The sequence below is a fragment of the Aedes albopictus genome, chromosome 2, assembly GCF_035046485.1.
Source record: "Aedes albopictus strain Foshan chromosome 2, AalbF5, whole genome shotgun sequence".
In the NCBI taxonomy this organism is placed as follows: domain Eukaryota; kingdom Metazoa; phylum Arthropoda; class Insecta; order Diptera; family Culicidae; genus Aedes; species Aedes albopictus.
The window spans coordinates 45,300,787-45,314,105 of NC_085137.1; the positions used below are offsets into that span (position 1 = coordinate 45,300,787).

General features: G+C 39.3%; 1 protein-coding gene across 1 annotated transcript; it reads right to left on the reverse strand.

The window, feature by feature from the left end:
- Window positions 1–200: 200 nt before the first annotated feature.
- Window positions 201–10,199, reverse strand: LOC109421452 (ejaculatory bulb-specific protein 3-like). Its single transcript, XM_019695946.3, has 2 exons — window positions 10,049–10,199; window positions 201–841 (listed from the first exon to the last, which is right to left on the reverse strand). Exon 2 carries the CDS (start codon window positions 812–814, stop codon window positions 434–436), a length of 381 nt encoding a protein of 126 aa, XP_019551491.1. The 5' UTR covers window positions 815–841; window positions 10,049–10,199; the 3' UTR covers window positions 201–433.
- Between the last annotated feature and the right edge of the window lie 3,120 nt (window positions 10,200–13,319).

The following is a 13,319-nucleotide window of genomic DNA, read 5'->3' on the forward strand; positions in this document are numbered from 1 at the left end:
ACTGCTAAATTGGACTTGTGTCAAGAAGTAGAAGAACAAGAAATGCATGGTCAGTCCAAAGTTTGCCCTTTCCATACAACACAGTGACCCACCCTGTCCCTATGTAGAGGTTCCCATCCCATCAGATCAAACACGCGCCAATCGTTCTTTCGTGTATTGCAGAGTTAGGCCGTTATCAATTAAATAATCAACGCACGCCATCGATTGTATCAGGTAGCAGTATTAAAACTTAAACGTTTTGCATATTTATTAACGCTTTCAATTTCGTTTCCGCACGCGCGTCGTTGGCTGGCTGGCTTCGCCAGCTGAGGATTTCCAATCCGCGCTCATGTGGAACTTTGGTCTCATTGTTTGGAACGGGGGAGGGGAGGAGGGGCGTTGTTTTGTTCGATTGAGTAGAACACGGGGTTGAGGACGAGGAGTGATAGTTAACTTAGATCTTAATTCCGGCGGCGCGGGCTTCGCTACGATACTGGTTGATGTAGGTGTTGTCCGGGTCGAACTTGGCCTGCAGCACCTTCCACTGTTCGCCGCGGTTCTCGATCAGATAGTTGATCACCCGGGTGGCTCCCTCGCGTTGCTTTTCGCTGCACTTGGCACAGTTCGTCTGCAGGGCTTCCGGCAGGATGCGCTTCAGCTCGTTGGCGTCCGGCGTGCAGCGGCCCTGGTCCAGGAGGCACTTGTAGTAGTTGTTGAACAACCGGTCGGACTTGAGGATCTCGTCGATGTCGACGCCGTCGTACTTGCTGGTGTACTTGTTCTGGGCGGCAACGGCCACCACCAGGGCGAGGGCGATCACGATGAACGATTTCATGGTTGGGGTTGTGTTTGTGGGTTAGCACTGGGGAGGGTAGAGAGAGAGAAAAACAAGTTGCGTTTAGAAAATAGAAGTTGCTTGCGAGAGAGACTTCAATGCCTCCAATGCGTCACCAAGCGACGAACCGCTTCAGTTGTTGAGAAGCAGATCAGTAGTGTGATACCTGTGGTAGGTAATTGATTGTAATTTGAAGCACGTTTCGCTTGAAATGTACGGGCATTGATTATGAATTCATGACAAGTCTGATTGGAATTCTGTAACGCAGTTATATGAGATTATCGTTGGAGTTTGTTTGTTTTGCTTAATTTGTTTGATAGGCATTTTCAATGGACGAAATTTTCAAATCATACACTTTCAATCGTAGTGTAGATATAATTTGACAACAAAATCGCCATTTGTGTGACAAACTCTGAATAATCAGATTGGAATGGAAAGTTGAGCTAGTAATTATTCCAAAAGAAGTGCACTAAGATTATGGTAACAGAAATAAGGTACTGTGCTACTTTCTCATAACAACAATAATAACCTTTCGCTGTTTCGACAAGCAATAAGTAAAGTAATAATTTTGTCATAAGTGGCAATACTATTCAAGAAAAAAGCAGAGCCTTTTACGAGTAAAGTGTTAAAATGAAAAAGCGAAACATTTTTTTTTCTTTTCAGAAACAGACTTTTGTGTCTCTCTTGTGTGTCAGATTTCGGTAAAAATCGTTTCAATTTGGTAAAACGAAATACGTCCTACGTTTACCCCTGAAGGGTTTCTAGAAAGTTTTCTGTAAGATATTTACATTACTGGATATGTTATTTAACTTATCAGAAGATCAAGATTTTCAATAAGACTGATAAACAGCATGCGAGGTCATTGATAGATTCCTACCCAGGTCCTGTGCGAAACCGTTGAAATACCAATTGGATTGCTTCTCAGATCTCAAGAAAAATTTTGAAGTTGCATTGCAAGAGGAAATAAGAAAATCGTTCCATTTATTGTTGTTTATTGCAGATTTCAGCTCAACAAATTTGGCTTTTCATTAGCGTAGATGCATAACAAATGTTTATTAATAATGACAAATAGTTCACAAATAATATACTGAGCAGTACAGCGTCCAAGTGCAGTGTGCTACCAATTTACGTTATAAATGTGACAGTAATGGCAGATTTTTTTTTTCATGTCACGGTGCACGATCTGAAAACCCCTGTAAGACTTTTCGAAAGGCTTTAAGAGCCTTGATTTGACACTGAAGAGTTTTAATCTTTCGGCCTAGACTGGAGGGAGAATTTGAACTCTTGTCTAGCGATATTCTGTACTTTATATATTGCTCTAATGAGCTAAATATGAGGCTAAAAAACGTACACATTTTGTTGTTTAGAAGTTGCGCTGTTTTCACATGGAATTGATTTAGATATAGAGGTAGGTTTTAAGATCTAAAATCAAATTGAATTTGGAAAAAAAATCCTTACCAGAATTTTGTTTTTCGGCGCTAAAATTTAACAGTGAGTAAGTGAAAGAATATCGAGCTTATAACTGTTTTACTATCGGCTGGTTTATTTTGAGGCTAGAAGTTAGTTTTAAACAGAGACATAATGGTAAAAAAAAACCGAAGGGTAAAATTCTTGGAAAATTAAAATTATATAGCACCTAACATACATAAGTGCGCGATGAATTCAAGTCCTTCAAATATCCTGAAACATCTTCGAAGACATCATTTCAATCCAACAAACCATTTTCGAGCTACTTTTGTTTTGACGAAAACTAGGTTGTTTTGATACGCCCTTTTCAAATGACATAAAACACATTCTCGGAGTCGGTGATATCCTGGATATCAACCGAAATGAGCTCCGGGAGCCAATAATCTCGAAAAGAACAAACTTTCACTTCGCACCACCACAATATTTGTTGAATTTCATTCATTCATTTATTTAGTTCACATCAAATTTATGATAATACTGAATCAACAATTTGCCGCCATAATACTCGATTTGCAGCTGCAGCTCTCCATCCTCGGTCACGCCCAACACTCGCCAGATCACGCTCCACCTGGTCCGCCCATCGTGCTCTCTGCGCTCCACGCCTTCTTGTACCAACCGGATGGTTAGCAAACACCAACTTTGCAGAGTTGTTGTCCGGCATTCTTGCAACATGCCCTGCCCACCGTATCCTTCCAGCTTTGGCCACTTTCTGGATACTGTGTTCGCCGTAAAGTGCAGCGAGCTCGTGGTTCATCCTTCTCCGCCACACACCGTTCTCGTGCACACCGCCGAAGATCGTTCTTAGCACCCGTCGCTCGAAAACTCCGAGTGCTTGCAGGTCCTCCTCGAGCATCGTCCATGTCTCGTGTCCGTAGAGAACCACCGGTCTTATTAACGTCTTGTACATGGTACATTTGGTGCGGGGGTGAATCTTTTTTGACCACAGTTTCTTCTGGAGCCCATAGTAGACACGACTTCCACTGATGATGCGCCTTCGTATTCCACGGCTCACGTTATTGTCAGCCGTTAGCAAGGAACCGAGGTAGACGAATTCTTCTACCACCTCGAAAGTATCCCCGTCTATCGTAACATTATTGCTGCCAAGGCTTGTCCTGTCTCGCTCAGTCCCACCTACCAGCATGTACTTTGTCTTAGCCGCATTCACCACCAGTCCGACCTTTGCTGCTTCGCGTTTCAGGCGGGTGTACTGTTCTGCCACCGTTCCAAATGTCCTAGCAATAATATCCATGTCATCCGCAAAACATACAAATTGGCTGGATTTCGTGAAGATCGTACCCCGGCTGTTGAGCCCGGCTCGTCGCATAACACCTTCCAGGGCGATGTTGAAGAGTAGGTAGGAAAGTCCATCACCTTGTCGTAGTCCCCGTCGAGATTCAAATGAACTGGATAGCTCACCCGAAATCCTTACGCTGTTCCGCACACCGTCCATCGTTGCTCTTATCAGTCTAGTCAGCTTCCCGGGAAAGCTTTTCTCGTCCATAATTTTCCATAGCTCTGTGCGGTCGATACTGTCGTATGCCGCTTTGAAGTCGATGAACAGGTGATGCGTTGGGACCTGGTATTCACGGCATTTCTGGAGGATTTGCCGTACGGTGAAGATCTGGTCCGTTGTCGACCGGCCGTCGATGAAACCGGCTTGGTAACTTCCCACGAACTCATTTACTTTAGGTGAGAGACGACGGAAGATGATCTGGGATAGCACTTTGTAGGCGGCGTTTAAAATGGTGATCGCTCGAAAGTTCTCACACATTAACTTGTCGCCTTTCTTGTGGATGGGACAGATTATCCCTTCCTTCCACTCCTCCGGTAGCTGTTCGGTTTCCCAGATCTTGACTACTAACTGGTGCAGACAGGTGGCCAAATTTTCCGGGCCCATCTTGATGAGTTCTGCTGCGATACCGTCCTTACCAGCCGCTTTGTTGTTTTTGAGCTGGTGGATGGCATCCTTAACTTCCCTCAGCGTGGGGAATGTTCAATGTTCAATAAAAAAATCCAACAATCAAAACAAAAACAAAAATAGAGTTTCCAAGCTGCAACGAATAAGGTGGTGTAGTGATCAGGGTGACCAGTTTGTCTAATTAAAAGTTTACCCCGTTAATTTGACAGCAGTTATTGTCGAGGGTTCTACACTCAGCCGAATTAACTTAAGATTTGCATAAGGCCCAACTTATAAAACGACTTTTAAGCAATTCATAATGGTTCGAATGAATTTCATAAGGTCGCTCTATGACGTAGAATTGTCTCGTTGCTTGGCTTATATATATGTTTAACAACATGGTAGCCGTGTGGATAAAATACGAATTCAGTGATCCCGACGTCATGGATCGGATCCAGTCTGCATCATTTTAAGATTTTATTGCTCTTTTCATAAGTCTATTTTATGAAATTTGTCATAACAAGCACGATCCAATTTTTATAAGGTTTTCTTATGGCATCCATAAGATTTAGTTATAGCAAAAATTCATAAGGTATTTTGATGAATTTCGTTAGTTTTTTTCGCTGAGTGTGTAGTTTGATTCTGCCTTTATCTAATCTTTTTTTACTTTTATTTTTAGTCTTCAAAATTTGATTCTACAGACGATTCCTTCTTGGTTAAGACATTTTCTCTGACATGTATAGATTCCGCCACACTTTTTTTAAAAGACACGGACACCATTTTCCGCTTGTGGATACACAGACCATGCTCCAGTGGAAATGAGGAAGAACATTTCTCGTGGAAAGTTTTATCGCTTAAAACAAAATTCACTGTTCGCGTAAAAAAAAAAACAATAGAAATTGCGGATTGTGTCAATTTCTATTGTTTGTTGAAGAGAATATCAACAGCATAATAAAAAATGTTATTTAGGCATAATAACTGAATAATGGAATCGGTAATTTTTATGTTATTAACATATTGCCATTTTTTTTCGACTTAGACTTTGATGCAATAAATTTCGTCGTACTCATATTTCGCTTTCGATTTCGCTATCACTCTCAGTCGCAGGGTTTTTGCAACTCGCCTGAAAATGTGACAGTTTTCGCCGGCCGTATCAATGTTTATCATTAAGGTCTTTTGTTCTCGGTCCACCAGCTGGTCATGTTTACACAACAAAACCAGCTGGTTCTCCGATGTTTACGTTCATCCTCATTGTTCTCAGCTACCAGCTGTTTATGTTTTCATAACAAAATCAGCTGGTTTCGCCTGAATTGGGGAAAGAAGGCGAAAAGGTGTCAAAAGGTGTGACCGCAAAATTTTTATTTTATTTTTTAATTTATTCAATGAATATCTACATACAAAAAGATTAATAATAGGTTACATGGTATAATTAAATTAAATTCTGGTATCATTACCAAAAAAGAAAAAACCCTAATTAATCCACCTTGCGGTGATGGTGCCTTTCTCGTGCCTTCGAAAACACATTTGAACACAACTCAAGTGATATGTTGATGAAAATCGCACTTTCATACGTTTAACAGAAATCCATTTCATGGCATTAGAGATCATATCTGGTCTGGTATCATTTACAGTAATGTTCCGATTTTATCACGTCCTCCGCATGTCAGTCCTTCATTTTTCATTAATTTACTGTAACATTTGAGAGCAAGTGCTTTCCCTCTTCTTGAAGATGAATGTTGAAGGCACGTTTTGCGACGTTAAAAATATTGAAAACGCGTATAGATTTTGTAGAATACTTAAAAGTAATTTTGAAAAGGGGCGTGATAAAATCGGAACAATTCTGTATTTGGTTTTTGATTTTCGAGCCTTGAACTCTTAAAAAACAGCCGCAATCTTGAATTTTGAGCCGCCATTTAGGATTTATTTCCAGCAGCTTTGAAATTCTGGTCGCTATTTTTGTACTCCAGACTTCTTCCCCACATCAGATACACCCATATTGAATGGTTTTAGAGCCCGAAACTCCATTAAACAGCCGCCATTTTAAATATTGAGGCGCCTTCTTGGATATTCGGGTAGCTATTTTTGAACTCCGGTAGTCTTCCCCATACCAAATATACCCATATTGAACGGTTTTAGAGCGTAAACCTCCATTAAACAGCTGCCATCTTGAAGTTTATGCCGCCATCTTGAATTTTTAGACGCCATATAGCCATATAGTGAACATATAGTTTTTCAGTACACTTCGGTGCACGAGAAAGGCAAAACAATATTTTCGAGCTTAAATGCTGTAGAAAACTAAGATATTTAACTAAACCAATAGATTGAAAGATCAGTTTTTGATGCACACTTAAAAATTCTGAAATTTGCACGAGACATAAACATCAATGAGTTCGAATCTAGGCATATTAATATTATACTTTTATATGTTTTATTTATCAGATCGGTTCTAGCGATTGCTAGACGCTAAGAAAATATAAGTCCTAGGAGACGTTTAGACGTTTTGACCTCTAAATTTGTGTTTTTGAAGACGCTTGTATATATCAGGTTCAGGACACCTGAAATTACATGATTTTTTCTAGGTGTGTAGAAAATTCAATAAACTTTCGAATAAGGGTTAAAAAGCTGCGATAAGTTTGACCATTTTCAAGTGATAGCCAGTTTGAAGCAAGCAAAGTCAAAAACATGTAAAGTTCAATTACAACCGTTACACGGTTGAGATTTGACCATATGCGTACACATTTTTTTTACTATTGATGATCCTCTATCACTCCTTAAAAAGTTTGACCCATCGGGACCGGTTTCGGAACACTACCGGTTCAGATATGGCCTGATACTGTTTTCCTGCTAACCGTTCATCAGGTTATCAAAAATGCCGCTGTTTGTTGTGTCGCATGCATGGGTTTGGTTCTCTTTTATATTTGGCCACTTCCGGCGGGACATCCGGAACCGGTTCCGAAACACTACCGGTTCTGATATGGTCTGAGACTATTTTCCTGCTTACCGTTCATCAGATTATCGAAAATGCCGTGGTATGATGTGTCGCATGCATGGGTTTGGTTCTCTTTTATATTTGGCCACTTCCGGCGGGACATCCGGAACCGGTTCCGGAACACTACCGGTTCAGATATGGTCTGAGACTATTTTCCTGCTTTCCATTTATCAGATGATCGAAAATGCCGTGGTTTGATATGTCGCATGCATGGGTTTGTTGCATTTTCATGTCTGGCCCCTCCCAGAGGATCCGGAACACCTAAATGGCCATAACTCCGGAACGGCTGGACCGATCCGAACCATTTTCAATAGGAAACAATGGGACTGTATGCCGCATCGAATGAACCGTCGGTCATTACAATCGATTGAGGTTTACTGCGAAAAGGTGATGTAAGTTTTTTGTACACACACATACACACATACACACACGCAAACATACACACGCACACACATACACACGCACAGACATCACCTCAATTCGTCGAGCTGAGTCGAGTAGTATATGTGACTCGACCCTCCGGGCCTTTTATCAAAAAGTCATTTTTGGAGTGAACATATAGCCTTTCCAGTACACTTAGTGTACGAGAAAGGCAAAAACTTAAATTTAGCAAAACGTACATAACATTGCATCAGTTTGTCAGAAGTTCAATTTGGAAGAAGTTTATGGCGAACATTTATGTATCGGTTTAAAATTAAGAAAATTATGGTAGAAAGTGGAAAGGGAGCATCTATTAAGTACGTAACGCTAAAATCGATAATATTCAACCGCCCTCCCCCCAAAGGTCATATTTTATACAATGATATATATTGCCCTTTACTGACATTTGCCAGAGTTACTAAACATGCTGGAAAAAGGCTCGTTCAAATATAACGTGAATATACAACGAAGCCACACCTCGAATTTTCAAGAGCACAAATCTGAGGAAAAGACGGATTGCGCAGAAAAGTTGATCGATTGGTGACCCGCAAACCAAAGTGTGGCTTCGTTATATATTCACCTTAAGGGGGAGTGAGGAGTCTAGCTCTGTGTTACGCTTTATACAAAATTTCAAAATTCTCCATACAAAGCTTGTTACGTGGGAGAAGGAGGGGGTCTGAAATTGTAACATTTTGCTTTACGTAATATTTGAATGAACCCAAAGTTTGTAATTAGAGGGCATATAATGTTGATAATCGATAAATTGAGAGATGAAATTTGTGAAAAAAATCGCGTTCTGGTGGGATTTGCATCCACGACTCCGTATTCGCTAGACCGGCGCTTCAACCAATTAAGCCACAGAGCATGCAACGAATCTGCGGAATAGAAAGCCAAACTGACTCTGAAACCGCACCATGAACACTTTTTTCTCAAAAATCCATCTCTCTTCCGGCTTAGATGTGAATCCACAACACACTCGCGCTTGTGTCATATTTCAGATATAAAAAATCCGACTGCATTTATAGTTCCTGTGAGTTTACTGTTTTTTTGAAATTTTAGACTTACCAAAAAAAAGAAAAATAAAAAAATAACGGGTGTAATATGAAACTGGATTTTAAAAACTTTTCATTTGAATTTGACATAAAAATTGCTACTACAAACAAAACAAATCTGAGACAGTTCTTGTTTGCTAGTAAAGAATTTTTCAGTGGACTTTTCCTGAAGTGATTTCATTGAACACCTGGAATAATTTTTGATAAAATATTATCGTTGGATTCTGAAAGTTTTTTTTCAGAGTTAGCAAAAGAATTATGAGCTATTTCCAAAGCTTTACCTGAAAGAAGAACGTTTAAAAAGGTTTCTATAAAAACGATAATCGAAAACTTCTGGAGATTTTTGAAAGACTACGTTGAAAAAGTCCCGATAAATTGTTGGGAGAAATACGATAATTTAAAGAATCATAATAAATATACATATAATGTGATAGGACAAAAACCCGGCAAGCTTGATAAGTAAAAAACCTGAATGAATTCTACGGTAGTTTTTTGAAAAACTTTCAAAGATAGTCTGTATTACGAAGCCCAACTTAGTTAATTGGGAAAAAAATATAGCAAAAATATAGAAGTAGGCATTTGTGAAAATACTAGAAGAATGTTTCAGAATTCCAAAAAAAAAAAACCGAACTTGAAAGTTATTCCATGATTTTTATTCGCTATTTCAATCATGCCAGGTTTAATTATCTCCATCAAACAACGATTCACATTTTTATTTTCCAAAATTTAAAATGCAACATTTCCGTTTGAAAAAAAAAAAATGCAATTTCATGGTTTGAATAATTAATGTTTTTTTTTAATAACTAACTGTGTAACGCAGGAGATGCAATTTTGAGAAACAATTATTTCTCGATTGTTTAAGAGCGACTCTTTATTCATGCTCGATTTCAGTTTACCACTCTCAAACTATGTTATAGCCGAGGCATGAATATTGTTTATCAAACTACAAATTTGGTATCCTTTTTTTTAGTGGCCATCTATTATCTTATCAGATAATTGATCAGACGATGTGTTTAAAAGATGTTCACTGATTGGTGCTAATGCTGGACGCGTTTGGCACTGATTGGTTTCATTGACGTTTCAAATCACGCATGTGAACAATCACTTATTGCGATCATCAAAAGCAGTACTGTTTTTTAATACACACTGCAAAACACATCTACTCTGCATCACTTAAAAACTCGAATCGGTTAGGGTATGTCACTCATAATATGCTTATAACTGGATCACTGATTCAGCTGCAAACCAACGATCAGCAAACTAGTTTAATGAATTCACTAATAGCTAGGGTCACTTCTTATCTATCACATAAACAACATCTCTTCCGGCTGTCCATCACTAATCAAATCACTTAGAATACCGCTAGTTCCAGTTAGTCTAGAAACCGTTCGTTTGAAGGAATAACTCACCTAGAACTGAGAAAAAATGAAGGTTGATCAGTTGCTCTGAGGACTCGGGGCCTTCACACGGGTATCGTCGTCGGACGGATTAAAAGCGGCTTATCTTAGCGGACTAGAACTGTGCACTGTGTCTGATAGTGGGAAACCTTCTAGCTTTTATATGGTACATTGTTGGCGCTGCGCGGCTTTGCCACATACAAGTAAGGTACATACCCCTAGCACACACGCTCTCGCACACACGGGGTTCATGATAGTAGCGCTAGCCGGTGACGACGATCAGCCGCTTAATAGCGCGGGCGGGCGCGTAAATATCTGTATGTATGTCTACTACTAAGCCTAGCATCGCGCGCGCGAGGACGACTTGTGACGTCACATAACGCGCGCGCAGTGAGACGAAATCAGGCGAGAGCGATGGGATTTTTGTACAGTTGAGCGAGCGAAACTTGAGCGATTTTCACGCCTGGATGCGATCGGCTAGGCTATGGGGTATACTGATTGTCGATACGGTAGGGTCATATTTTTAATCAGAGTTCTATGAATCTTAAAAGTAACTTGAATAGAAAACGGCGAGAGCTTCTTGTGAAAGTCATAGAATTCCGACTAAATTTTTCCATGAATTCTCTGATATCTGATATCTCTGTTGAAGGCCCCCCTTATAAAGGCGTGGGTATTCAGCATGGTCATGGTGAGGGTGACGGGTTTTATTCTCGGTCGGTCCAGGATCTTTTTGCCAAGGAAATTTCCTTGACTTCCTCGGGCATAGAGTATCTTCGTACCTGTCACGTGATATACATATATGGAAGCTCTTTAGTTAATAGCTAAGGAAAAGCTCAAAGACCACTAAGCTGAGAATCAGGCTTTGTCCCAGTGGGGACGTTACGCCAAGAAGAAGACCCTGAGGTATTCAATACATATAAAAATAAACTTGCTTTGTACAGAATGGTAGTATCTTGATAGACGATGGGATAGCGATGGTATTGAAAGGTAGAGGAAGTACTTTTAACGAACACTTGAATACCCCGAACTGAAGACAGCATTCCAAGTCAGTTGATGGAACTTCGTCGTATCTCCGTCCCTTTGTATTACTGTTTACAGTACAGAGGCGTCCACATAATTTGGAAAAGCAGTGCCCATAGATAGCATGTGTGTTAGGAACGCGAAGGATGGAGGCGGTTGGTCACTTCTGAGAATGCCACTTGTATAGGTAGCTCGCAACTTCTAACCACCTGATGCACTCCAGGATCGCTTGTTTGGCAACGATATCAACTTGTTTCGCTTTCCAAGCGCTTGTATTGGTGTTACTCATTGATGACTACCAGCGATCATCGCTCGGATGATCGCCGGTGTTTGCGGTGCGCGATGATCATGATTGCGTTTTGTTTGCCACCTATATCGGGGTGCACCGCACATGCCGACTGCATGGCGGCGCTGATTTGCCGCGTTAGGAAACTGATGAGTCAGGTTAGATTTCGGTTTCTAACCGGCATTATCGATCGGTGCATTTTTTCTTCGTCTTCTTCTTCTTCTCTTCAGGAACCATACCCTGGCTCAATTCAGATCAAAATTGATGACTTTCGAAAAGGAGATTTGCATTTTCACGCAAGCTTTTTGTGCCAATCCCATCCGCGCCAGCTTGTTTATGCTGATTCTAACTAATGAGTCTAAATTTGGCCAAATTGGATTTGCATCTTGTTGCCATTAGTTTTCGTGTTCATTTTCCTATTAGCTGAGCTGTGGGTGCTGCTGCAGTGACAAGTATCGACGAGATCTAATTATACGTTTCAGTTGAGAGCGAATCTGAATGATGGTTAGAATAATTCCAATTAACCTAGGAGCTTTCTAGGAAGCTCATGTAATAATAACAAACTGCTTACGTCAAAGATAGGATGAACGGTGGTGATACTGCGAGTGAATCCGTAATTGCGCAAGTGATACCGTCATGTTTGATGGAAACGCTCGACTGAACGATATTGAAAACAAGTTATCTTGATGGGGTGGAAGTGTAGAAGGGTTGATGATTTTAAAGAATTATTGTTGGGGTTTTTCTGTTAAGCTTCAATTTAAGACTAATTATTAGTTTATATAATATTGTTTATCGTTTATAGATCTTTTCTCCTCCTCAGTACTGGTTAAATCGTGCTTTTCTTAGAAAGTATTTTGAAGCTATAATCTTGGTGTTTGTTTACTCATTCGAAGCACCATAGAACATTAGTGTACTATTATAGGGCAAATCAATAAACAGAAAAAAATCACTTGAAACAAATTTCAAGGTATTATGTAAATTACTATAGGCGTTTTGGAAATCATCTGGTTTTGATTGTATAAGAGCCTGATGACCTAACAAAAATTTTTACGACTCACTCAAAGTGCAAATTTTTGGTAATACCAATCCGTGTGGTCAATTATGAATTTCAAATAACTCAACGTACATATATACAGATGGGTAAATTATTGGTTAAATTGGGAAAAAATCCACAGCTCAGGTGAGATTTGAACTCACGACCCTTATTCGCTAGACAAGTGCTTTACCAACTAAGCTACCGAGCCAATTAACCCTCTAATACCCAAATTTTTGATTTTGATCTAAATATCATTTTTCGTCATCTAAAATCGATTTAAACATGTTTTGGAAGATGATTCTTTTTAATTCTCGATTTCGTGAATTTCAGTTTTTGATTTTTCTAATTTTTATTTTTGAACATCCTCAAAGTTTTATATTTTTCCTGGAAGCCTATTTGGGGTACGGATTTTTTTAGATGAAAACATTTTGAGATATTATGATTGTTGTTGAAATATTTTTATTTTAAATTTTTTTCATAAAAAAAATTATTTTCCGTGTAATTTTAAGGGAAATAATTTTAGAGTGTATTCGATTCCCTTAAACTATAAAACTAGGATAGAATGATTTGGGAAAAATTTAAAATATGTTAATTGCAGTGGTTAAATGCAAAATAAACAATGACTTCTAGAAGGTGACTAAAACATCAATTTTTCAATGATTTTTAAAAAATGTAAATACGCTTTAAAATACACCAAAAACCATTTTGAGATATACAAAACAGTTTTAAATATCAGCCAAAAATATAAAAAAAATGATTTTCCACGAAACAAAAATTACAAAAATGCTCAAACTATACCCCGTCTAAAGGCGGTATTGGGTATTAGAGGGTTAATGATCCGGCAACTTAGTTGTCATAAGATTCAATTCAAATCTCATCGATCTATGTCAACTAAGTTGTCGGGTCATTAATTGGCTCGGTAGCTTAGTTGGTAAAGCACT

Coding starts and splice junctions, on each gene's coding strand:
- LOC109421452 (XM_019695946.3), bottom strand. CDS start 814: ATGAAATCGTTCATCGTGATCGCCCTCGCCCTGGTGGTGGCCGTTGCC.